This window comes from Cornus florida, unplaced genomic scaffold (assembly GCF_030987335.1).
Source record: "Cornus florida cultivar Cherokee Brave unplaced genomic scaffold, ASM3098733v1 CherokeeBrave_3.0.0_Hap2_Chr08, whole genome shotgun sequence".
Taxonomy (NCBI): domain Eukaryota; kingdom Viridiplantae; phylum Streptophyta; class Magnoliopsida; order Cornales; family Cornaceae; genus Cornus; species Cornus florida.
The window spans coordinates 58,332,112-58,359,036 of NW_026775578.1; the positions used below are offsets into that span (position 1 = coordinate 58,332,112).

Here is a 26,925-nt window from a genome sequence, read left to right on the forward strand (position 1 = left end):
TCAATCAAACTCAAGTTTTGCCTTCATCGGTACACTTTTGACAACCTTTACAATTTACAAAATAGTTGTTGCATATGAATTGGACTCCTATTGTTTTGGGCTTGTCATAATATGAGACTTGAGGTGTGCTACGGATAGTCACTTTCACAATCGCTCTACTCCTAGGCTACTCTAAGTTTTATTAAATATTTGTTTCCTATTTTGTAAAGACATTAAAAACATAATATTTTTTAGACAAAAATAATCCTCTTCACATATATACGCGTGTAATATATACACAAACAACTGATTTACTGCTATGAAGTTTATTACTTACTAAACTAGATTATCTTCTCTGCAATTTTACTTCAACTAAAATTTAATTTTATACTTTTATTTTAATTAAAATTTAACAATTATAAAAATCTACATTAAAGTATATTATGTGTATAAAAAAAAAAAATAGTGGCAATAATTGAAAAAAATCTAAGATTAGTTGTTTATACCTGCCTGTGGCCTAACAGTATCAGGCTCCTACTTCCCAAAGGGAAGTTAGGGGTTCGAACCTCAATGGAGGCATGTGTGTGTGAGTACCAATTAGGAAAAAAATAAAAATAAAAATAAGATTGTAGGAATATAAGAAAAATAAAAATAAAAATAAGATTGTAGGAATATAAGAAAAGTAATGGAAAAGGCTTTAAAGGTAGTTTTACCTTTAAAATGTTAGTTTTGTTTATATTTTTCATGTTCCTTGCAATACAAAAAGAGTGCTCGTTTGGGATTGCTTTTCTATTACTAAAAAACACTTTCAATTATAAAAATTGCGGTGAGATGTGATTGGTGAAAAAGATAAGTGCGTTCAGGTAGTAGAGGTTTGATAAAAAGCATTTAGGTGAAGCTACAAATAATATGCTTTTAGAATTCGTATTTGGTAGAGGTAGATTTTTTAGGAAATTATATTTTTTTTAAGACAATTTAATCCCTTTTTATTTTTTGTAAAATACAATTTTATCCCTAATATAAAAAAGAATATATAATGATTATGCAAATCAATTTGTGTTGTCTGGGACTGTCACATATCTGTCATCTGCACCACTACTATTATTGTTACCGTATCTAGGATCGCCCCTTAAAAATCTAATATTAGAAATTCAAATTATATTAGAAGTTTTGTTTACTAGAAGTTTAGTTCAGTTTTACCATCATCCAACTAGGAACCAAAGAAAATTAAAAGACTTGTAGCTATATTGGAAATCTTCTTCGTCTAGTCTATTTGAGTATTTTGTAAATTCTATTTTATGGGTTAAAAAAATAAGTAATATAATATCTGGAACTTCTATTCTGATTGTGATTATTTCCTATTTATTAGGTGAGTTCATTTTACAATATCTATCGGCAGTTAAGTTCTAAAATGTGCAAAGTATATCCAGAGAAGGGTTTTGATGGTCAGATAAGACAAAAATGTTCAATATAATTTCTGGAACATCTATTCTGATTGTGATTATTTCATATTTATTAGGTGAGTTCATTTTTACAATACCTATCGGCAGTTAAGTTCTAAAATGTGCAAAGTATATCCAAAGAAGCGTCTTGATGGCCAGATAAGACCAAAAAAAAAAAAAAAAAATTTGGATTTCATTCTTGGGTTAGCTTTATTTAAAATTAAAGTCACATAAAATAGTAGTTAGTATATTCATGAAAAAATCAAGTTATAATTAGTCAAACTAAACTTCAATATCTTGAATCTTATACAATTTAAATTTCATAAAACATAAGTACTAATGATGTTTTATTTTTTTTAATTTTATAAGCAAGAATTAATCTTATATAGAATGGAAAAATACATATATAAGACAGATATTACTAATAAATTTAGTAGTAAAAGTGCTTTAAGTAACATTTTTACCAAATAAATTTAAAAGTGATTTAAGTATAAAAAAATACTTTATATAATGAATCATCGCATAACAAGTTTTTTTAATGACAACAGTTTAATAATAGTTGTACTACTAAAAGCGCTTTCATCAGGCACTTAATCAGGAGAGCGATCGTAAAAGGATGGTGGCTTAATTGGCTGACTGCCCTTAGCATTCCTACTGTTTTGCCCTGCCCAATGGGCCTTTTGTGTTGACCCTGAGTATGCCCTTGTATATTGTAGAGTTTTTTTCTTTCTAAATTTACTCACTTACCCAAAACGAAAAACAAAAAAATATAAAAAGAAAGTAACTCTGATAATGTAAAATACAGGAGAAGCGTCATAAACCCTAATTAGAGGGAATAATGAGGAACTAGAACTATGGAATCGGTTTCGATCAGAATGCATGTCTTGACGTGTTCAATTTCGATTTTAATTTTTAAAACTTGTTAGGGACAATTTCAGTTCCAATTCCGCCAAAAACCGTACCAAACCAGATCATTCACACCCCTTACCGGGAATATCACGTAAATATATATTCTTCTTAATTATAAATATTGCAATGCTATGGCACCACTAATCACGGACAGGTCATCTATCTGTTCCAAAGTTTCAACGGAACGGCCTAACACGAAGTGATTCGTCAAAGGGGCAAGTGGATACCAACCGAACCAAAACTGAAGTTAGTTATAGCATGACTTGTAATACACATCTCCATCACCAACAGTAGTCCACCACCACTCATCATCGTCCATTCCATCATTGAATGCTGTGGGTCCCACATATATAAACCCATTTTCACGAGGCTTTTACCTTTGCTTCTTGGCCAATCACCATACCCTATTATTTACACATTTACACTTCTCTCCTTCCCACTACACACAAAATCAAAATCTAACGAAATACTATAAATTACAACACTCTCACCACCAATTCTCTCTCTCTAAAGTCTCACTACCAATTCTCTCTCTCTAGGATTTTAAATCTATTGGATATCGCAATTCTCTTTTTTGCATATATACATTTGATTTTCAATTATTTTTGTAGTTAATTATTTCTCAGCATTTAGTTCTAATTTATTCTTTTAATATAGATTTTATATTTTTGGGTTACAATTTACAAACTCGATCAACTGTTACATCACACAGATTGAGTGCTTTTGAATCGATATATTTATCAATTTCATTTCCCTAAAAAAGACAAAACACTATATATATATATATATATATATATATATATATATATATTTAACAGATTGAGTGCTTAAATTTAATTACTCATTTTTGGTATCTCTCACCTTTATAAAACCTCCGAATTCATATTTTGAAAACACAAATCCAACACAACTCTCTCTCTCTTTGTTCTCCAACAAGAAGAAGAATACGAACAGAGTCTTGTGATTCGAACCGACCAGTGGCTTTGAAAGTTCACGGAAAAAATGACAATGAAATTGAGAGCTGCGATGAACCTGGTTTTGCTAACGTGCGCGTCATGGTGCGTTTACGCGGAGGAGCGGCTTCTGGTGAACATGACTCTGGTTCGCAACGCTCCGGCTCATGGAGCTTGTAAGCCTTCAATCATAACCAGATTTGTACTTCCATTCATCTGTATATATACATACATACATACATATATATATACATACATACATACATACATATATATATACATACATACATACATACATATATATATATATATACACACACACACTTACTTTTTCTTTTTCTTTTTGTTTATATATATATTGATATATATATATCTATACATATATATATACACTCGTAGTTTGCTTGGATGGAAGCTTGCCTGCTTATCATCTTCACAGAGGATTTGGCGCCGGATCACGCAATTGGCTACTGCAGTTTGAGGTAATTATTGTGTGTGTTAATATACAGTATTGCTTCTTTTTTTTACCAATCATAGTATGACACGTCAGTGACTTGATAAACGCTTGTTTAAAAATCGACGAATTTGACTACGTGTTGATGTATTAATAGTGAAACTGGATAGAATTGATGTATTTTGGAACACACTATATCAGGTCTCAAAGTACATCTACTACCCTTTTGGATTGCGGCCAAGGTGGGGCATGTTTGCCAAACAGTGCTGTCCCCTATTTAATGAATTATTCGTCTTTATTATATGCACTTTGTCAGCCGATTATATATATGTGTGTGTGTGCGCGCGCGTGATAATTAGAAATATCTATATTTAAATATTCAATTTTTTTATTTTTTATAAAGAATTCACCCAATACTCTTTGCTGATTTGAAACTCCGCCATTTGGTTTTGAAGGAAGAAAAAATACTGCTAAATTAATCCATTGAAACTAGAGAAAATGTGAGTGTCTCAAATTTTTATTATTATTATATTTTTTTATACTATGGGTCAAAATCCTTTTCTAACACTAAATTAGAAATAAATTAGTGTTACTTTTCACTACATTTACTTGGAGCTAATTGCATTTTTTTTTTTTTTTTTTTTTTTAGGACTTTAAATTTGACTTTACACCACATTAATATGGAGCTTTCAGCATTTTCGTACTGCCATTTTTGTTACAAATTTTTATTTGTAGTAAAATTTGTATAGAGGTGTGAAGAAAAAATAGAAAAAAATGAAAGAATGAATTTTTTTGTTTGATAGAAATGATGTAAAGTTAAAAAAGTGAATAGGAAAGATTCCTCCTTTACAAATTCTCATTCATCTAAAAATTGGTGGAATAAAAGAGGAATTATTATAAAACTTTTAAATTAAATATTATATTAAATTATACAAATTTTAAATTACAATTCTAAATTATACAAGTTTTAAATTACAATACCATCATACAATATTATAAATATTATTGAATATAATAATAAAAATAATTATAATTTTTTCTTTTTTTTTTCTCCTAACAAACATAGTATCGAATAAAAATAAGAAAATACACTATTTCTTTCATATGGATGTCTTATTCATTATTTCTTTCCTTCCTACCATTTAATTTTTTCCTTTCAATAAAGTATAATAGGGACCAGCTAAATTCTTTCCACCAAGCAAACCTAACACAAAAATTATGAATTTATTTATTTATTATTTTTATGCAATATACCAAACTTCCAAGTTGTAACACCGTGATGGGAAGTTATGACAGTGACAAAAGAAAGATCTAGCATGCTTCGTGTGCCGTGAAACAATTGCCTGTAAAAGTAAGTAGTGTGGGTCTTAAAAATAGCAATTCAAATTGGAAAGGGGTAAAATTATAAACCCCACAAGTAAAAGTTATCCCATATTTTATTTTTTTAAAGTTATCTAAATATTTCATTCCCACTCTAACCTGCTTACTCTACGTATGACTAAAATACCCTTGAATATATCATTTTAAATTTAAAATTAAAATTAAAATTAAATAATAATATCAATTTTATGCAAAATCATATCCCGGAATGGAATAAAATGATCACTTTTATTTATATCGGGAGTTATATTTGATATTAGATGATATTATATGACTGTTTTGAATATGAATACCTAGCGCAACGGTTGGGTTGCTTTCTGTTATCTTTGAAAATCTGGCTTCGAACTTTTACTCCAATTGCAAAAAAATAAATAAATAAAAATAAAAATTTGATTAGGCTATTATTTTCTTTCCAAATGTCTTTATCAAAATATAAAATACTAGTTTTTTTTTTTTTTTTTAAGTTGAAAGGGTAAGCTTGAGAAAAGTATGTTGTGGAGTCTCTGTCCTCTTATATTTTCAAATGCGGATGCTTAGACTTTCTTAGCTGAGAATACGAATCAACATGCCTATGGACCACCACACCAGACTCCAGAGCCGTGGGCTGTGTGTGGCTGTACATCTTGTGTGGTGTCACATCGTCTTAGAAAGGGAGATACACCCGCCAAAGTCTATCCCCGGGACTACGCGATAAACTATTGAATGTCACTATTAATTTGAAAAAATGTCACGAATGTCTAATGCAAATTGCATCCTTGGTCCGTCTCGTTTATTGAGTGTGCGTCGGTTCACATATATTTTATTATGAATCCGACTCACTTTAATGAATGATGTTGGTATTTTAACTTGTATTGACAGCTCAACTGATAAGATTTTTTGAAAGTGTTATTTTCAATTTTAGTTTGAATTTTAATTTCTATCGAAATTGAGATTTGAATTTGGTCATTGGCCACAATGGTTACTCAGTATAAATTATTTAGTCCCCCGTTACGCATTATGTTTTTTAATTTGACATTCATGAACTTATTAATTTAAAATAGGGTGGTGGGTGGTGTAATGATATTAAATCGTGCTTGGAGAGAGCCCCAACGCGCCGTGGTTCCACACGTTACATGAGCAAGTTGGAAGTCTTCTCTGGAATCCTAAGTAACAATGCTTCTCTAAATCCAGGTACATCATAGACCATCTTATATCTTTCTTCTGTCACTGTAAAAAAAACACTAACCATTTGATTTTAATATAGCTTTCGAGAATGCTAACTACAGTCGTAATTGTGATGACTACTCTCATTGTAAGACTCTCAAAATCTTAATTTACAACTGTACAATCTCAACATTTGCTAATTATAGTCGTAATTGTGATGACCGTGAATCTCGCTGTAAGATTCACAAAATCCTAATTCACGACCCTTTAAATTTGTGATCCAAACGACCATGCCTCCGGAACCTAATATCAATCCTCATGTGCTTACTGTTAACGGTTTTTTTTTTTTTTTTTTTTCATACCCTTCTTGTCCGGGTATTATTTGGTAATCCCACTACTATCGTTGTCGGACCTTAATGGGTCAATGGCCTAAAATCTAGCAATTAGCATTACATTTTCGCGGACAAAAAAGGGTAGTTCTGGTAAATTAGGTGTTACTGCATGACATTGACACATCTCTGCAGCTCACACACTACATCTAATGTAATGTGCATTTTCACGTGATTAATGGCTTGTGGTGAAACTTGACAGCTATTCCTCACTTTCTACTTCCTGAATTTCACTTCCAGCTTTCAGTTCTACACTTCGACTTGCCATTGGAACTGTGAAAGGACACAATCACCCTTGTATAATTTGCTCATTCTCTTGATCGTGTGAACTTGTGTCAATCTAATGAGGGGTCATAATGTAATTTGAGTTGGCATGTACTAAAAGCAAGTTTCTGTGTTTGCCCCCTAAAGTCCCCACCCAGATTCTCAACCCTTGTTCTTATGTTATTATATATATATATATATATAGTAAAATTATATGTATGTACTCTTTAATACTTTAGTCACCGACGTAGTCCAATCTAGAAGACGACAATGATCAAAACACAAGGTTGTATCTGTATGGATCTGGCTCACCTGCTCTAACCAGTGATCCTTAATTAGCACATGGCCTATGCTTATTATATTTGGGCACAACTCTAAATTGGAGATATTATTACATGTTTTGAGATTACGTGGCCACAGATTACATGATTTCGACGAATTATATGAGGGATACTAAGTAAAAGGTTACAAAAAAAAGTTAACAATTACATACATGACTTCATGTAATTGGCCAAGACCATGTTGTCTTGGATCATGTAAATTTTTTTTTTTTTTTTTTTTTCGTATAATGTAGATTAGAAAAGGTCAAATGGAGCATAAGTTTCTTCTTTTTAACCTAGGGCCATGTGTAGAAAAAGGCAATTGCATTTCGTTTTAGAGAATTGCATGGTGAAGATGGAACACATATGTTAATATTTAGCATTATTTTGTACACGCTTCTACAAAAAAAAATATGGGTATTATTACACTAAGGATGAGTCGGATGACTTGTAAATTATCACACCAAATGATGGAGGAAAAAAAGGCCATTTTCTTACTCGGACTACTTCGTAGAATGGCATATGGATAAAGATTCTTAAATCTAAGAGTCTAACCGAGAATGCTAGATGAAAATTTCTATTCTTTCGATGCATCAAATATGTATCGATGGATAAAAAATTCTTGAATTAGCATTCTCGGTTTGAATTTTAGTCCATTGCACATTATGTCATAGTGTCTGTGCATTGGTCCCAATCACTTTTGAAGGGTTGAATGTTAATGTTTCAAACTTCTTCACACTTCAGTCAAAGACTCAAAAGTGCTTTAGTCTTTAATCTTAATTAACTATATTTTCGACAGCATAATGAGTTTACAAATGCTAATGATAAGGTTTGCCAGCCTAGATTGGTTGCAGATTTCCATCAGGGCATGATTATTGTCGGCTCTCTTTTTTTATTATATCATATGATTTCATTTTATTTTTCTCTTTCTTGGTAGGGACCAATTGTCAGTTCAATGGACAGCATAGTGCATGAAAATGACTCTCAACTTTATCATTTCTAGAGATTAATTTGGGAGAAAATAATGAATTAATTATATGAATAACTTATTGCATTTGATTTGAATGGAGCAGATTTTTACAATTGGAATCGTGTGAAGATTAGATATTGTGATGGAGCATCTTTTGCTGGGGATGCCAAGTTCGACAATGGGGTACAACTCCTAGAAAACTTCCCTCTTTACCATAATTATGTGTTTTTATGGCTTTTTTGTTGCATCCATGCATGATTATATTTATATATAATGCCCTTATGGAACTTGAAGCTTGGACCTTTCCCTTTAAAAGGCGAGGACGTGCTACTGAGCTACTGTCTTTGGTTGACAATTGAATTATATCATACTTCTTTTCTTTTCGTTTCTTTTCGTTTTTGGTTAGGTAAATACTCACATGGCACATATCAATTAAATTTTATCATATACTTCTTTTCTTTTTATTTTCTTTTTAATTTTCTCTTGTAAAATACTCACACGCACAAATGCCCACTATGCGTGGTAGGTCAACGATGGAGGTTATTTACTTGTTGAGGAGACTAATGGAAAGATATAGAGAAACAGAGAAATATCTCAAAATGATTTTTATCGATTTGGAGAAATCCTATGTTAGGGTATACACCTAGAGACCTAATATGAAGGGTTTTAGAAAAGAATAGAGTCAAAAAGGGATACATTGACACAATAAAGGACAAGTATGATGTTTGTGTTACTATAGTTAGAACACCTATGGGAGATACAAGTGAATTCCCAATTATTGTTGGTTTACATCAAGGGTTCATACCTTTTTGCCTTGATTATGGATGAGCTACATATCCAAGATGACATTCTGTGGTTTATGTTATTTGCCGATGATATTATTTTAGTTGACAAGTATAGAGAAGGAGTATATGCCAAATTGGAGATTTGGAGAGAAGCTTTAGAACTAAAAGGAGTTAAGATAAGTAGAAATAAATCTGAATATATAGAGTGTAACTTTAGTAAATTTAGGAAAAGATAGGCTTGAGAATCAAGAGGTACAAAAAGTGAATATTTTCATTATTTAGGTCCAATTATTCGTTATGAGGGAGGAATTGGGGATGATGTGCCTCTAGTTTATTGTGTGATTGGTATATCCCCTTACAATTGAAAGTGAAGTTCTATAGAACAACTATTAGATCAGCCATATTTTATGGTACCGAATGTTAGGCAGTAAGAAAACAACATTTGCATAAAGTGAGTGTGGCAAAAATGCAAATGTTGAGTTGGATGTGTAGTAAGACTAAAAAGGATATAATTAAAAATGATCACACACAGGAGACGTTTGGAGTAGCACCAATTGGAGATAATGTGCAAGAAAATTAATTAAATGGTTTGGAGATGCGCAAAGAAACTTTAAGTGCGCCGGTTAGGAAAAGTAACATAATCCATATTGAGAGTGATACTAGGGGAAGAGGAAAACCAAAGTTAACGTGGGTAGATTAGTAAAGAAAGATATGAAGCATGTGAATTGACTGAGGCTATAGCCTTAAATAGAGTGCAATGAAAATATAGAATTCATGTTACCGACACCAAGTAATTGGAAAAAGGCGTGGCTGTTGTTGTTATACACAAATACCCACATTGAGGATAATACTAGGGGAAGAGGAATAACAAAGTTAACGTAGGTTGAATTAGTAAAGGAAGAAATGTGGCGTATGGATTGATTGAGGTTATGGCCTTAAATAGAGCGGAATAGAAACATAGGATCAAAAAATTGGGAAACGGCATGATTGTTGTTGTAGTTCTTGTTATTGTACACAAATGCTTAATATGGGACTTGAACCCAACTAATAATATCCTTCTTTTCCATTACATTTTATTTCTATTTCTTTTGTTTTTACAGTTCAGCTCAGCTAAATTTCCTCAATCTTCCCCGAATTCATGCCTTTAGTTTCTTCTTTTCCTTCTTATTTCTCTCTTTATTCTTGCCAAAATAGAAAAAAGATATAAAAATTGTGAAATTGTTATACTATTGAATACCCATCACAGTTCTTGACTTAAAACACCCGTGCATCATTAGATTTACACTTGGATTACCCTAGAAGTTTAAGACAAAAGTAAGAGCATTCATAAGTTTTTCTGCTAAAGCATATGCATATGATCAGTAAAATTATGCCGTATCATAATTTTTAGACTCTCAGGGTAACTTGTCCCTTGTATCAGATTAATGCACTATAAGTCATCCAAGTTTGATTATTTAATCTGTGGTTTTGAAAACTTTAGACAATGGAAACTTTCTCATAATTTTGGAGAAAAGTTCGAGCAAATTACGCGCTTAAAATCTCATTTATCGAGTACAATGTAATCAACATTCCTTGTAGGTGGTCTGGTCATGGAACCTAATTTTTAGGCCGGACACTGATTTGATCAGATTAATAGGTATAACGGGAAGTATCACAAGAGAAATACTAGTATGACTTTAACATTCATTATTGGGAGTAATGGAAAACTGGAAGCTTAAACGGACTTCAGGCATCGACACAGCTATGCAATGGAGTTAAATGCTTTAACCTTCCAGTAACTATCTAATTTCCATTTTTTAAAAATGAAAAATAAAAAAATCCCAGCTGAACTTTTACCAAAAAACCAAAACTTTTTCCACCCTATTATGTCCAGTACTTCAATCTACTTGAATAAGAACTGGAAGAAGTGGTTCTCAATTTCATGGTAAACTTTTGACACAATGGCTATATCCTGGAGTCTTCTTCGTATATGGCCCTTTGCTGCATTAGACTTCCACTACAATGTGACACTTAGTGATTCTCTTCTTTCTTTTTTACGCGCCAAGGCGTGGGCTACACAATAGGGTAGCCCTCTTCGCCATGAAACCCCAAACCTCACTTCCTTATATCAAGACTAACTTGCATCTTATGAAGGGAGATGCTTTAAGTTATGAATACATTGGAGTTTTTTTTTTTTTTTTTTTTTTGCCCTTTAACCATTATTTGTAAGAAAAATACAAGGCTTGTAGCAAATTCTTTACCACAATGTTGTACCGATATGGCTCAGTGTAATGGAAATTTTACCAGAACTTCTTCAGTACTTTGTATCATTTTTTGCAGATTCAAACTCTTCATTAAAATTATATTAATCAATGATGTGTTCAGCATTCCATCATGATTAAAATGGACATTTTGACCTATTTTTAGAAGAACAATAATTCTTTTGGAGAGGTTAATCTTTTCGAAATTGTAGCCCTTGGTGAGGAAGTGATATAGCCGAATTGTGTAATTTGTTATGCCCTCTAATACCTAAGCATCTTTCTATGTGATATGAACAACAGACATCATTGCTTTACTTCAGAGGGCAAAGGATATGGCAAGCAATTATTCTTGATCTTCTGCCTAAAGGTCTGGGCAGTGCAAGAAAGGTATTCAATCTATTTATTTCATGCATTTTATTTCTGCCTAGATTTTGATATAAAGGAATATCAGGAGTTCACCCCATATAACATACGCGCATGATATGTAATAATTTGATCTTAACCATAAATATGTTTTCTAGTTCATGTAAAAATTCATATTGGAATTGTATTTTTTGGTGCTTTTGAATTTCTTTTTAAGTAGATTTATGATCTGATGTTCATTGTTGAGACTAAAAACACCACGGTTAGGCCTTTGGATTATCACTAAATATTTCTAGGGAACCATTTTGAAGTTTGAAGCTCGATTTCAAGATGTAGTGGGCATTAGCTTGTGGGATACATGACGCAGATGAAAGTTTACATGAAGTTTTAATTACGAAAACTAAGAGATTCATAGAGACAAGTATATCTAATCCAAGATTGTTGTTTGCTTATCATGTGATTGACTTTGTTGTCTAGGCTTTGCTCTCGGGGTGCTCCGCTGGGGGTTTGGCAACTTTCTTGCACTGTGACAACTTCACCAGCTATCTACCAAGCAATGCTAGTGTAAAATGTTTGAGTGATGGTGGATTTTTCTTGGACGTGTAAGTCCTCAACCCTTCAAATGAAATTGTTAAGCTGTGCTTTTTTTCTTTTTCTTTTTCTTTTTTTTTTTTTCTTTTTTTTTTTTTTTTTTTTTTTTTGTCCTTTAAATGTTAGATTTTGGTTTCTCCCTTGCAGAAGAGACATAAGTTTGAACAACACCATAAGAACCTTCTACGAAGACCTGATTTCTCTACAGGTGCACCTTTCAGCATAAAGAAAAAGCATTGAATTAGTTTATTCTAAAAAATAGTTTCTCATTTCTATGCTACATCCGACCACGCATTACAGATTTCATGTTTAAACAATTATTGCACATGTAAATATTGAAGGTGTAAGGAATTTTTTTTTTTTTTTTTTTTAATAAATTAAGGTCTTTCATTTTTCTTTTCCTTTGTTCTTCATTTCCTATTTATGGTGTTTTGCATTAATGTAAGCTGGGGAAATAGTACCTTATGTGCCCTTAGAAGCTCTTGAACACCATAAAATCTCTGCCACATTTGATGTTCTTAGTCATAGATGTTGTATTAATGCATAATCATATGACATTACAGGGGGTAGACCGGAATCTGGATAGAAACTGCATGAGTTCCCGTTATTTTCCAAAACAAGTATGAGTTCTAGGATTAATTGGCTACTATTTGTTGTTGCTTTGGCATTTGAATACGTGGTTTCGTACTTTCTTATGGCATTGTTCTGACAATTGAGTGTTTGTGCAGTGCTTCTTCCCACAGTATGCACTGACTTACATTAGAACACCTTTTTTCGTCTTAAACTCAGCATATGATGTGTACCAAGTAAGATTTTTCCTTTATTAAAGTAGTCCCATGACATACACTTTGTAGTCCCATGACATGAGACAACCTTCCATCTTACCAGTTTCATCATATATTGGTGCCCCCTTCTGCTGATCTACGTGGACATTGGAACCACTGCAGTCTTAATCCATCAGCATGTAATCCATACCAGATATATATTTTGCAAGGTTTTTTCTGATCCCTTCATTCTTCAAACAAAATAAAACTTCTCTGTTCAAATACTTCGGTTATTTTTTTATGTACTTTCGAGAAATAATTTTCTTTTTTAAAATTAATTTGTTTCTAAAGCTCCATGATCATCTCCAATTTATTGAAAATATGTGTCTATAAGAAGAAGGAAATTCACTACCATGCATTATATTGATTTGTTGACTTGGATCTCTGTTAGGGTTCAGGAAGCATATGCTTGCAGCATTGAAGTTATTCTACTATTTTTCAAAAAGAGGAGGGATGTTTATAAATTCGTGCTTTGCACATTGCCAAAGTGAGTCACAGGACACTTGGTTCGCGCTTGACTCGCCCAGAGTGCACAATAAGGTTTATAAACTAACTCTATCCCTAGTTACATATAGATTAGTGTTAATGGATTGCCATCATTTCGAAGTGTGCTCCCTTAAGATAACATTATCCGGTATTACCCATTTGAGTGGACTCCAAAAATACATATGATCTTGTCAAAAGAGCATTCTGTGCTCTTAACGTGATCCAAAATCAATTTGAAATTGTTCTTCCTTAGAGAGCTCAGAAAACTATTAGCCAATTGCTGCCATCTTTACAACTGAAATCTGGAACAGACTGGTGTGATAAGTTCAGAATGCCATTTATAATTTGTGATTTTTACTTAGAACTCCAAGTTTTGGAGTTGGTTTTTAAACCTATTTGGTTAACAAATTCAAAGCATGCCATGTAGCAGAAATGTCACTAGTTACTGCAGGAGCTGCATGAACAAGTGTGTTCCAATATGGTTGAATTTCCTTCTCTGTTTTTTTCCTTTTTTCTTTTTATAGAGTTTTTAAACTACTGTGACTAAAAACCGAACAATTTCTTCCAGACCATTGCAGAAGCAGTTGGTGATTGGTATTTCGGGAGGAGGGTGACCAAGGTTATCGACTGTCCATATCCTTGTGACAATACCTGCCATAACCTGATAGGCTGATACCACAGGTTCAGATACTACCTTCCTAGCTAGGTTTTATAAAGTTATTAAATTTTCAACAATGCTAAAATGTGAATATATATATATATATATATATATATTTTGCAGGTCCAATTGAAGACTTAAAGGTTAGATGAAACATATGGGATAGTTCTCCTAAGGAGAATCTCTCATTTTCTAAGTAAGAATAAAGGGATACTGAATGAGGGTATAGCGAATCGCTGATCACTATTTTAGCAGTTCACAGTACAGAAAAAATTGTACATTTCATCGATTTTTCAGTATAAAAGATCCATTGATTTTTTTTTTTTTCCTGTGTTACACTCCCTTGGAAATCACATGGTATAATACATTACTTAAAATCTCAAATTCCCATTTTTGATCAATTCAGAGGCTCAGAAATGTCTCCTTTGTACTCTCCTTCTAGTTTTAGCAGTTGTTACTGAGTGCCTATGTATGCTGTTGTCTGTTTTTTAAGAGCTAAAACAATGAAATTGAACATTGAAAAAGCACTCAATTTATGCATCCAAAACACGTTCAACACCTTTTTTTTTCTTTTTTTCTTTTTTTTTTTTTGTTTTTGGGGGACTGTTTTTGCTTTGTGCAACAAATAGTCAACTTATTAAGTAGAATAGTAAATAAAAGAAATTCTTGTGCTAATCCATTTTTTGGGTCAGCCCACAGGAAGAGCCTTTGGTTTTTAGGAGATATGTCAAATTTTAGGTGGCTCCTTCAACAGCTAGTTTTGGCATAAAGAACTCCTCCAATCGATATGTTAAATTCCTACTTGACATTTGACATAGCATCAATTATGTCAAATTTGGCATATGAAAAAGTTGTATACCAAATGAATTATTCTTATTATTTTAATATATTGGTCTCATATATCAGTAAAACATGTATGAATACAGTATATGCCAAAATATTAATAAATTAAGAAATGAAAAAATATTAATAAATACAGTTTATGCCAAAATATTAATAAATTAAGAAATAAAAAAAATATTAATAAATTTGGCATATCAGGCATAGTTCTTACATAGAAATATGCCAAAATTTTATATATCAATTTGTCACGTCGTACTCAAAAGAATTTGACATATAAAATTTAAAGATTCGGATGAAAATGCTTTTAGTAATCTACCAATATATTGCCTACTTAGTTAAAGTAATTTAAGGCTCAAAATGAATTGTAAAATATGCTAAACTTGGTACAGAGGTTATCTATGAAGCTTGAATAATTACTCATAAAGAGACAAGAGCTTTGAAGCTAGGCAATGCAGGTAACGTGGTTGGAATTGGGTGCCATTACGATGTAAATTTGTACCAGAAGAATGTAAAAAAGTGTGTCTAGTGGGGGTGAACTTTTCCAAATCTGAAGAATAAATGCTTGACTTTGTACTGCCCTTGAATATGTTCCATTTTAACCCCCAACATCTTTCACAAGAATCAAGAAAAACTTAAATATTCGAGTTGTATTAATGATGTGATATCACCTACTAATAAAAAATAAAGATGTGAGGAAGACGCATATTTTAAATGTTCGGCTTTTAGTAATGATGTGGTATCACTCACTAATTAAAAAGGGACAAATGAGTGACACAAATGTTTATGATACAATTCTTCTATCATCAAAAAGTCTAATTGGTAGAGTGCTTAGCTCTCCTAATTTGGGGGTGGGAAAACACCCAATCAACCTTCATTCAATTTTCAAATTGAAATGGAGAAAAAATAAAAATAAAATAAATTAAAGAATTGGATTAGCTCAAACATGTTTTATGTTTGAAAAGGGGCTATTTTCACATCATTCATGTCCTGTGGAACAAGTAGCGATTTTCTGTTTTTGTTTTAAGTTTTGAATTTGTCACTTTTTTGGTTTCAAATCCTAGGAAATGTCCAATTTCCTCGTTCTAAGTCAATATATATATAAATGCTTACAGAATACTATTTTTTTTTTTCTTTCCCAAGACAAACATGCTAGAATTTCATTACAGAAAATCAAAGAGTCATACAATCATGGAAGTTCACATAAGGAATATGAATTAATTCGTTATGTTTTGAATTTTATATATGATTTTTTTTTCTTCTTTTTAGTAATTTGAAAGTATAAACAAGATTGAAAATTTTATATTTATTCACTTGTTAAAGTCCACTTTTTTAATTTTAATTAAGACATAATGTACACCCAAAATTTATCTTCAAGCTTCCTAACAAAATTTAAGGTTCTGTTTGGAGGAGTTTCCCAATTCTAAAGTTCCTTCCATTTAAAGGCCTTTGCAAAATGTCTTTCAATGATACTTACCCGGGAAGAAAAAAAAAAAAGGAAGAAAGAAGGTTAAAAGTGAATACATTGAAGAAGAAAAAGGGTTAAAAGAATAGAAGTGACACAACACCGTATTTTTAATTTTGTGATCCTATCTTGAAAATTATTGGGTAAAGTACACCGATAACCCCCCTAAGGTTTGCCATAAGGACATCCATATATAAGTTGAGTCTTTTTTGGACAAAGACACCCCTTGTCAAAAAATGAATCCAAACGAGCCCTAAAAATTGCGAAAAGTCAATATTGCCCTTCAATAATTTTATTAATTTAAACTATAAAAAATCATAACTTTTAAAAAACATTTTTGCCCTTAGTATATCACCCCCTCTCACTTTTGTACATACTAAACCCAGACAACCACCACCATCACAGAAAACCTAGCATATGAACAAACCAGAAAACTTACGGCAAACGAAACATCGCTTCTCAAACCCACCGCCAAACCCACAACAAACGAATAGTCATCACCTCTCAAACCCACCACCAAACACACAGCCTTTCCCTTAAACCCAGATTTTGCAAAGATTAAGCTTTCATCGGATCTGATTGAAGAATTTCCTGAGATTGATGAAATCCAATTGTAACACATTGTCTTCGTTGCTAAGAAATAAGCCTCTTGCTCTGAAGTCAATTTCGTTTATGGAAAGATCTATTTCAACTCCACATCAAAATCTTTAGCTCTCTCTGGCACTAAATTCCTCACCGTCATTGCTTCCATTAATAGAATCCTTGGATATGGTTGCCGAATCAGGTAGGAAATTTGAGTACATTAAATCAGGTTTCAACGTCGTTGCCAAAGACGGAGATAAACATGCGCGCTTCTTCAGATCAATCTCGCTTAGTGGCGAAGATTGTGGTGGTATCGGCGCCACCTCTACCGCAACCACCGTCGAAGTCGTGCTCAAAAGATTTGGGGGTATAGAGATACATACATATATATATATATATATATACACAACTCCACAACCCATTCACAACCCCTTCTCTCTCCTTTCTCCTCTCTCCATTCTCTATCTTCCTTCTCTTGCCACTCTAACACCACCCACCATTGCCACCATCACTGCCCCACCCCTTCTTTATCTCTCTCTGTACAACTCCACTCCCTACCACTTACCATTGCCGCCACCACCCACCTTCACCTCTACAACCCACGACAGTAATACCCAATTTGGCCATTAAATCCACACTCGATGTGACAAGCGCTCGAAAGGTGAGATTGTGGTGGTCGTCGAGTCCAACAAGAACGTTGAGACCTTCTACGGCTACTTAGCTGCCATCATAGTTGATGAGGGCGATGTCGAAGCAGCCTCACGACCCTCGCCAAAACGGAAGACGAAATTAACCAAGCCAAATCAAAGGTATCTAGTTCATCATCATCATCTGATTCACCAGTGCGATTCATCCTTAACGACAGCTCACCACCGTCACTGCCTTATGTTTATGGATATATGTGACACCCCCAACATTTTCCACGCATAAGTTAATCAGGCTTATACACGAAAAACGAGGGATATCAAAAACAATTGGCAATATACAAGCATGGAATACAAAATGATGATAATAAAAGAATTTAGACAGGAAAGGAACACTAAATAATACAACATCCATCCATCCTTTATTTAAATACAGTACTCCATTACAACTTGGAAATCCTATATCAAGGATCCCTAAATATAAACCTAAGAGTTCAACGTCAAAAGTAAATAAAAACTGAAACTGAAGTAATACATAAAACTTCTACCTTGAACTGGATCGTAAGAGTAGATGAGTTCGGATGGTGGTCCCACACTGCTAACCTCAACCTTGGAACGGGTACTGACCGTATCCTGAAATAACAACAATGGTGGGTCAACCCCACGAGCAAGTTCTCTCTACTATGACCCAAATCAGAGAATCAAATAAATTAATCATTATGAATCGGACGAGTACTATATCTGTATACATCCTAAGGGAACTATCCAATGTATAACATGACCTCAACCAGAATAAACGGTGATCACTTAGACTCACACTAGGTGGTTAAGTGTCGCCTTTCCCTACCCAGGAAATCAGCTATTATACATGGTGCACGGTACTGACAACACAGACTATAACGAACTACACAGTGATAACACCTCTCAAAGTACTGATGAATATACTGAGCATATAAATTAGGCAACACATGCCAATAATATTACTAAACATACTGAGCATGTCAATTAGGCAACACATGCCAATAATATTAAACCACATACCCCGACAGCCACACATCTGTCTATAGCAACGAATGCATAAGGTATAAATGAGTCTAAACTTATTAGCCAGCTCACATGGTTCTATATGGCAACACATCCATATAATATAAATGTGACATAATTAAACAGTCCATTTATTTCCTGAAATGCACACAGCATAATAATCATGGTTTATATATCATTTAACAGTATAAACATCCCATAAGATATCATGGATAATTTAAACCATGGCATTATTTAATTTAACAGTAATGTTTGATACCATTTAATAAGATAATAACACTATTTATATTTAACAATGTCATTAAATAAATCACATTAATATCCGTACTGTAAACGAGCCAATAAATGCTTAGAAAAGATTAATCGATCATAAGAATAATTACCGCGTATTAAAATAATAATTTTGTGGCCCGTTAAACCCGTAAATCCCAACAAAGTACCTAAAAATCCAAGTTTAAGGTTCTGGAATTTACAAAACAGGCCCTAGGGGTATTTCGGTAATTTCCAGCAGCTGACAGGGCCCTTCACGCGCCGCCCTAATCTTCCCCACGCGCAGCCCTATGTTTTCCACTCTCTCACGCGCGCACACGCGCCTCCACGCGCGTCTGGCATCAGCCACGCGCGCGCACGCGCTCCCACGCGCGCGTTGATGGCTTCTTGCTGACACGGCGTCCTCCGGTTGGTTGGCTGCATCATCTTTCCTACATGCGCGCCACACCGGATCAATCCACCTATGCTCCTTTCATCCTACGGCTGAAGATTAGCGCGCACCATCATATGGTGTCCCGCGCTACACCGAATCCATCTTTTAATCAATTTCCCATCAACCGGTCATGGATCCATGCGCACACAGGGTACCTTGTGCCGCAACACACCGGATTGCTCCGGTCTTCTTCCCCGCTGCCGGCGACCGGAAATCTCGCCGGAGCCTCGCCGAAAAATGCATAAAATTATCGGAAAATTCTAGAAAATTCTAGAAAAATCCCTGAAGCCTTAAATAATTATTTTTAGCTAGATTTAATTGTATAGGATAATAATTAAATATCTACCATCCTAAATAATTAAAATTTTATTAATTAAATAAACTAAAAATAATAATTTATTAACTCCTAACATGCTCTCAAGGCTCCATAATAATTTAAATAATTTAAACAATTAATTTATGGATTCAAAGGGGAAAAATAGATAAGAACTTGCCTTTTTGGATTTAAAATAAATCCGCCGGTTGCGCGTAGTCGGGTAAATTTCTCCTACACCGGTCCAAACTCCTTTCTTTCTCTCTCTTCCTTTCCACACTTTTACAATGGCTCACTAAAAATTATAACTTTTTCTAACTCCCTTCCATTCCTTCTAAGGTAGGCTAGCTAATTTATATACAATTTATATAATATAAATATTACAAATATCTATTTTTGCATTTAATTAACCACATTCCCAACCATATGGCTTTAAGGCAAGCAAGCCAAGTCAAGCAAGATGTCCTAAGGTTCAACTATGGGAATGAAATCCTATCCTAAGATTTAATTTCTTCATCATTACATTGATTTAATACTATTATTATTATTATAATTATTATTATTATTAAACTATTACAATTATTATTATTATAAATATTATTATTATATTATTATTATTAAACTATTACAATTATTATTATTATAAATATTATTATTATTATATTATTATTATTATTATTATTATTCAATACAAATTAAATACTTTAATTAAATAATAATAATTAATCTAAAACATAACCAATAAAAATTTCAAAACTAATCATTATACTATATAGAACATAAAAATCAATATTACATGCACAAATAAATAAAATTAATTAACTAATTTAACATATATAATTACAAGGTGAATAAATCTACACATTTAAAGAATTAACCTAACACAAAATTAATTCAAAATTAATTTAAATAAACTCTTTAAAATTACGGGGTATTACATTCTCCCCCCCTAATAAAGGAATTTCGTCCCCGAAATTCACTACATACCTGTATTAAAGAGCTCTGGATACTTGGCACGGATAATATCTTCCCGTTCCCAAGTAGACTCTGTAGCACTATGATGACTCCACTGTACACGTACTAATGGAATAGTCTTCGTGCGCAGTATCTGATTCCTACGATCGAGAATACAGTAAGGTTGTTCCAAATAGGTTGCATCGGGTTGCAACTCAATCTCACCCACATCAATGTGTTGATATCGATCTTCTTCCCGTAGAAATTTCCGCAGCATGGATACATGAAAAACATTATGTACCCTATGAAGATTATCTGGTAGAGCCAGACGATAAGCTACTGCCCCAATCCGATCCGTAATCATAAAAGGACCCACAAACCGAGGCAATAACTTACCCTTTGACCCAAACCGCATTACTCCCTTCATAGGAGAAACCTTAAGCAAAACCTGATCAACAACCTTAAACTCCAAAGCACGAGTTCGACGGTCAGCATAACTTTTCTGTTTGCTTTGAGCTGTACGCATCCGTTCCCTAATGATAGCGATCTTTTCTGACGTGTCCTTAATAAATTCAGGACCCAAAAAGCTGTTCTCACCAACTCCAAGCCAACAGACAGGAGACCGACACGGTCTGCCGTACAAAGCCTCAAATGGTGCCATACCAATAGTTTTCTGATAACTATTGTTATAAGCAAACTCTGAAAGCGGTAAATATTCCTCCCAATTGCCCTTAAAATCAAGAACACATGCCCGCACCATGTCTTCTAAAATCTGATTAACTCGCTCAGTCTGTCCATCTGTCTGAGGATGATAGGCTGTGCTAAGATAAAGTTCTGTACCCAAAGCCTGCTGAAAGCTCCTCCAAAATCCTAATACAAACTTCGGATCTCTATCTGATACGATGGACAATGGTACGCCATGAAGTTTCACCATTTCTGCAATATAAAGCTTAGCATACTGTTCGGACGTAAAGTTTGAACGAACAGGCAGAAAATGAGCGGACTTGGTCAATCTATCAACAATGACCCAAATAGAGTTATGATTATGATGCGAAGTAGGTAATCCCTCTATAAAGTCCATAGAAATACTCTCCCATTTCCACTCTGGTATAGGAAGTGGCTGTAACGATCCTGGCGGTCTCTGATGATCAATCTTAATCATCTGACAAGTGCTACATTTAGAGACAAAGATAGCTATGTCTCTCTTCATGTCGGCCCACCAAAACTGGCGTTTCATGTCCTGATACATCTTGTCTCCCCCTGGATGTACAGAGAACTGAGAAGTGTGTGTCTCTCTCATCACAACATTTCTCAAATTGTCAGCTGAAGGCACAATTAAACGTCCCTTGTACCTCAATCCTCCATCAGTCCCTACAGAATAAAAAGGAACATCTCCGGAGGCTAACTCCGAAACCCGATCAATACACTGTTGATCTGAGAGTTGCGCTTGAATGACCTGATGAATGATAGAAGGAGTTACTACCACACATGCCATAAAAGCGTCTGCTAACTCATCAACAGTCTTCAAAGCATCCCACTCTGTTGCAAACAAAGCTGAAAGGCTGACATAGGGTCGACGGCTGAGTGCGTCTGCTACAACATTTGCTTTCCCTGGATGATACTGAATAGAGAAGTGATAGTCTTTCACGAACTCCAACCATCTGCGTTGTCTCATATTCAGTTCCCTCTGTGTGAACAAATACTGTAGACTCTTATGATCGCTAAACAATCGAAAAGTCTCCCCCAAAAGATAATGCCTCCAAATACGCAAGGCAAAAACCACTGCTGCGAGCTCTAGATCGTGAGTCGGGTAATTAAGCTCATGAGGCTTAAGCTTCCTGGACCCATAAGAAACTGGTCGCTTTTCTTGCATCAACACACAACCCAAACCCTTCAGAGAAGCGTCGGTAAACACTAAATACTCGATTCCACTCTGAGGTGTGGCTAAGACAGGTGCAGAAGTTAACTTACTCTTCAATTCAGCAAAAGCAGTCTGACAAGAATCATCCCATACAAATGGTACATTCTTCTTAATCAGATGAGTAAGTGGACCCGCAATTTTGGAAAATCCCTGGATGAACCTACGATAATACCCCGCCAATCCCAGAAAACTGCGAATCTCTGTCGGTGAAGTAGGCTGTCCCCACTCCATAACGGCCGCAACCTTGGCTGGATCTACTGCTAACCCTTCTTTTGACACTACATGACCCAGAAATTTGACCTCTTTCTGCCAAAATTCACACTTCTCAAACTTTACAAACAACTGATGTTCTCGAAGTGTCTGCAACACTGTGCGTAAATGTCTGGCATGGTCCTTCTCCGACTTAGAGTAAACCAGAATATCATCAATGAAAACAATGACAAACTGATCTAAGTACTCTCTGAATACTCTATTCATCAAGTCCATAAAGACAGCTGGAGCGTTCGTTAAACCGAAAGGCATAACACGAAACTCATAAGATCCGTACCTTGTGAGAAATGCTGTCTTTGGAACATCTTGTTCTCTGACTCGTAGCTGATGATAACCAGACCTCAAATCGATCTTTGAGAAGTAAGTAGCTCCCTTCAACTGATCAAACAGGTCATCAATTCTGGGCAACGGGTACTTGTTGTGAATAGTGACCTTGTTCAGTTCTCTGTAATCAATACAAAGACGAAGAGATCCATCCTTCTTCTTTACAAACAGTACTGGTGCTCCCCATGGTGAAGTACTCCTGCGAATAAATCCCTGGCTGAGCAACTGCTGAATTTGATCTTTCAACTCTCGCATCTCCACTGGTGCCATTCTGTACGGCGCCTTAGCAATAGGCGTAGTGCCTGGAGCTAAATCAATAACGAAGTCTATCTCTCGACTCGGTGGCAAGCCTGGAATTTCCTGGAATACATCCTGGAATTCCTGTACTACCGGAATACTGTCAAGAGATACCGCAGTCGCGTCCTGTGAGTCCTCTTCAAGAAAGAATAAAGAAGTGCTAGGCCCTCTATCAGGTTGTGGTATAATAAGAAGATACATCTCCTGTCCTGGTATAGCAAATACAATAGACTTTCGTAACAGTTAACCTGAGCATGGTACTGAGATAACCAGTCCATCCCAAGTATAACATCATACGAATGCATATCTAACACTAACAAATTTGCAAGAAATCAAAGCCGGCCCATATCTATAAGGATATCACCGTTACACTCTCGTAAAATTGCGCCAACTCCCAATGGTGTATAAATATTAAGAGGTTGGTCACATAACTGAGTCGTCATACCAGATAAGATAACAAAAGATCTAGACACAAAAGAATGTGATGCACCAGTGTCAAACAGTATACGAGCAGTTCTACCATGTATAGAAAACATACCCTCAATAGACTGAGGAGCCTGCGCATTATGTGGCATGAAGTTATAAACTCTGCCATGATGCAACTGCTGTGGAGGTTGTCCCGGAGGAAATGGTGGTGCTGGAAGTGCCGGAAAATTCTGAACTTGCCCACGTGGCATCGGCGGGGCCGGTAGAGGTAATGGCTGGTTAGGTCTCGGCTGCCCATACTATCCCTGCTTAGCTTTGGGACACATCTTGGCCGGATGCCCAATTTCTCTACAGTGATAACAACGTCCCGTAAAAGGACCTGTCTGCCTTCTCTATTGATTTCCCGAAAACTGTTCCTGTCCGGTCTGAGGTACCCCACCTTGTCTACCCTGATTAGGGACTCCATCCCTCTGCACATCTGGGTTTCCTTTGTTTTTCTTCCATGGTTGATGTCCCTGAAATCTGCCCCGATCATTGGACTTGGTACCACTGCTGCTTCCTTTCTCCACTGTCTGGTAGTCTCGGTTAGTCCGCTTATCTCCCTTGGACTTCCGGTAATCACTCCTCATCTGGCAGTGCTGTAAAGCGGCATTAACCACCTGGATATAAGTAGTATATGCAGGACTCCCTATGATCACCATTTTAATCGGCCATATCAACCCCTTCGCAAAGCGGTCTCGCTTCTTTTCTTCCCTATTGACCTCCTCTGGTGCAAATAATGACAAATTTATGAACTTCTGTTCATACTCAGCCACAGTCATATCCTCCTGTTGCAGATCCAGAAATTCAGTCTTCATCGCTGATCTTACTGACATAGGAAAATACTTGTCATCAAAGCGAGTCTGAAATTCAGCATAAGTCAATCTGGTCCTCTCTTCGACAGTAGTAATAGACTCCCACCACTGCAATGCATTGCCTATCAGCATAAACGTAGCTAGCATCTGTTTCTGCACTTCGGTATAGATTACCATCCGAAGATGACGCTCGCTCTCCTGTTTCCACTGATATGCTAACAGGACATCTGTGGACCCTGCAAATGTTGGTGGATTTCCCCGGATGAACGAGTGACGAACTTTGTCCCATGACATTGGCTGTGCCACTGGTTCAGGAACAGGTACTATCGGAGGAGGTTGCTGGTTTCGTAGAGCATATGCTACTCCTGCTGCTACAGCTTGTGCAATGATATCAGCAACTTGAGGGGAAAATTCCTGATTCTCATTTTGAGTTGGGGAAATACTGCGATGACGGTTCACATTCCTTGTCCCACGCCGAGACATCCTTCTTTTGAATTCAGAAAAATCTAACGTCAGTACATTATAATGGACCGACTAAAAGAATACAAAGAACCCTAATACTTAGGCTCTAATTATCAGAATACACAACGCGGAAGTATAGTAATCACACACCCCTAAGACACTCGAACCTGGAATGCTCTGATACCAACTGTGACACCCCCAACATTTTTCACGCATAAGTTGATCAGGCTTATACACGAAAAACGAGGGATATCAAAAACAATTGGCAATATACAAGCATGGAATACAAAATGATGATAATAAATTTAGACAGGAAAGGAACACTAAATAATACAACATCCATCCATCCTTTATTTAAATACAGTACTCCATTACAACTTGGAAATCCTATATCAAGGATCCCTAAATATAAACCTAAGAGTTCAACGTCAAAAGTAAATAAAAACTGAAATTGAAGTAATACATAAAACTTCTACCCTGAACTGGATCGTAAGAGTAGATAAGTTCGGATGGTGGTCCCACACTGCTAACCTCAACCTTGGAACGGGTACTGACCGTATCCTGAAATAACAACAATGGTGGGTCAACCCCACGAGCAAGTTCTCTCTACTATGACCCAAATCAGAGAATCAAATAAATTAATCATTATGAATCGGACGAGTACTATATCTGTATACATCCTAAGGGAACTATCCAATGTATAACATGACCTCAACCAGAATAGACGGTGATCACTTAGACTCACACTAGGTGGTTAAGTGTCGCCTTTCCCTACTCGGGAAATCAGCTATTATACATGGTGCACGGTACTGACAACACAGACTATAACGAACTACACAGTGATAACACCTCTCAAAGTACTGATGAATATACTGAGCATATAAATTAGGCAACACATGCCAATAATATTACTAAACATACTGAGCATGTCAATTAGGCAACACATGCCAATAATATTAAACCACATACCCCGACAGCCACACATCTGTCTATAGCAACGAATGCATAAGGTATAAATGAGTCTAAACTTATTAGCCAGCTCACATGGTTCTATATGGCAACACATCCATATAATATAAATGTGACATAATTAAACAGTCCATTTATTTCCTGAAATGCACACAGCATAATAATCATGGTTTATATATCATTTAACAGTATAAACATCCCATAAGATATCATGGATAATTTAAACCATGGCATTATTTAATTTAACAGTAATGTTTGATACCATTTAATAAGATAATAACACTATTTATATTTAACAATGTCATTAAATAAATCACATTAATATCCGTACTGTAAACGAGCCAATAAATGCTTAGAAAAGATTAATCGGTCATAAGAATAATTACCGCGTATTAAAATAATAATTTCGTGGCCCGTTAAACCCGTAAATCCCAACAAAGTACCTAAAAATCCAAGTTTAAGGTTCTGGAATTTACAAAACAGGCCCTAGGGGTATTCCGGTAATTTCCAGCAGCTGACAGGGCCCTTCACGCGCCGCCCTAAGCTTCCCCACGCGCAGCCCTATGTTTTCCACTCTCTCACGCGCGCACACGCGCCTCCACGCGCGTCTGGCATCAGCCACGCGCGCGCACGCGCTCCCACGCGCGCGTTGATGGCTTCTTGCTGACACGGCGTCCTCCGGTTGGTTGGCTGCATCATCTTTCCTA

The 26,925-nt window shown here is 35.2% G+C and overlaps 1 protein-coding gene across 2 annotated transcripts; it reads left to right on the plus strand.

Moving 5' to 3' along the window:
- The first annotated feature begins 2,790 nt into the window (after positions 1–2,790).
- On the plus strand, positions 2,791–14,551 carry LOC132271792 (pectin acetylesterase 9-like). 2 transcript variants are annotated; one of them, XM_059773269.1, is made up of 13 exons: positions 2,796–3,459; positions 3,683–3,765; positions 6,158–6,287; positions 8,307–8,386; positions 11,529–11,615; positions 12,069–12,193; positions 12,330–12,390; positions 12,746–12,802; positions 12,911–12,988; positions 13,071–13,176; positions 13,398–13,546; positions 14,061–14,173; positions 14,274–14,551. In XM_059773269.1, exons 1-12 carry the CDS (start codon positions 3,333–3,335, stop codon positions 14,163–14,165), a joined length of 1,188 nt encoding a protein of 395 aa, XP_059629252.1. In that variant the 5' UTR covers positions 2,796–3,332; the 3' UTR covers positions 14,166–14,173; positions 14,274–14,551. The 2 variants fall into 2 exon arrangements, 1 of the variants encoding a protein (XP_059629252.1); XR_009469832.1 differs by lacking the exon at positions 14,274–14,551 and having other exon boundaries at positions 2,791–3,459; positions 13,405–13,546.
- The last annotated feature ends 12,374 nt before the right edge of the window (positions 14,552–26,925 follow it).

What these genes read in the sequence shown, in the direction of transcription:
- LOC132271792 (XM_059773269.1), top strand. Translation starts at nt 3,333, where the DNA reads ATGACAATGAAATTGAGAGCTGCGATGAACCTGGTTTTGCTAACGTGC. An exon ending in ATTGGCTACTGCAGTTTGAG is followed by an intron (nt 3,766 to 6,157) that starts GTAATTATTGTG and finishes AATTTAAAATAG; the next exon opens with GGTGGTGGGTGGTGTAATGA. An exon ending in ATGCCAAGTTCGACAATGGG is followed by an intron (nt 8,387 to 11,528) that starts GTACAACTCCTA and finishes TATGAACAACAG; the next exon opens with ACATCATTGCTTTACTTCAG.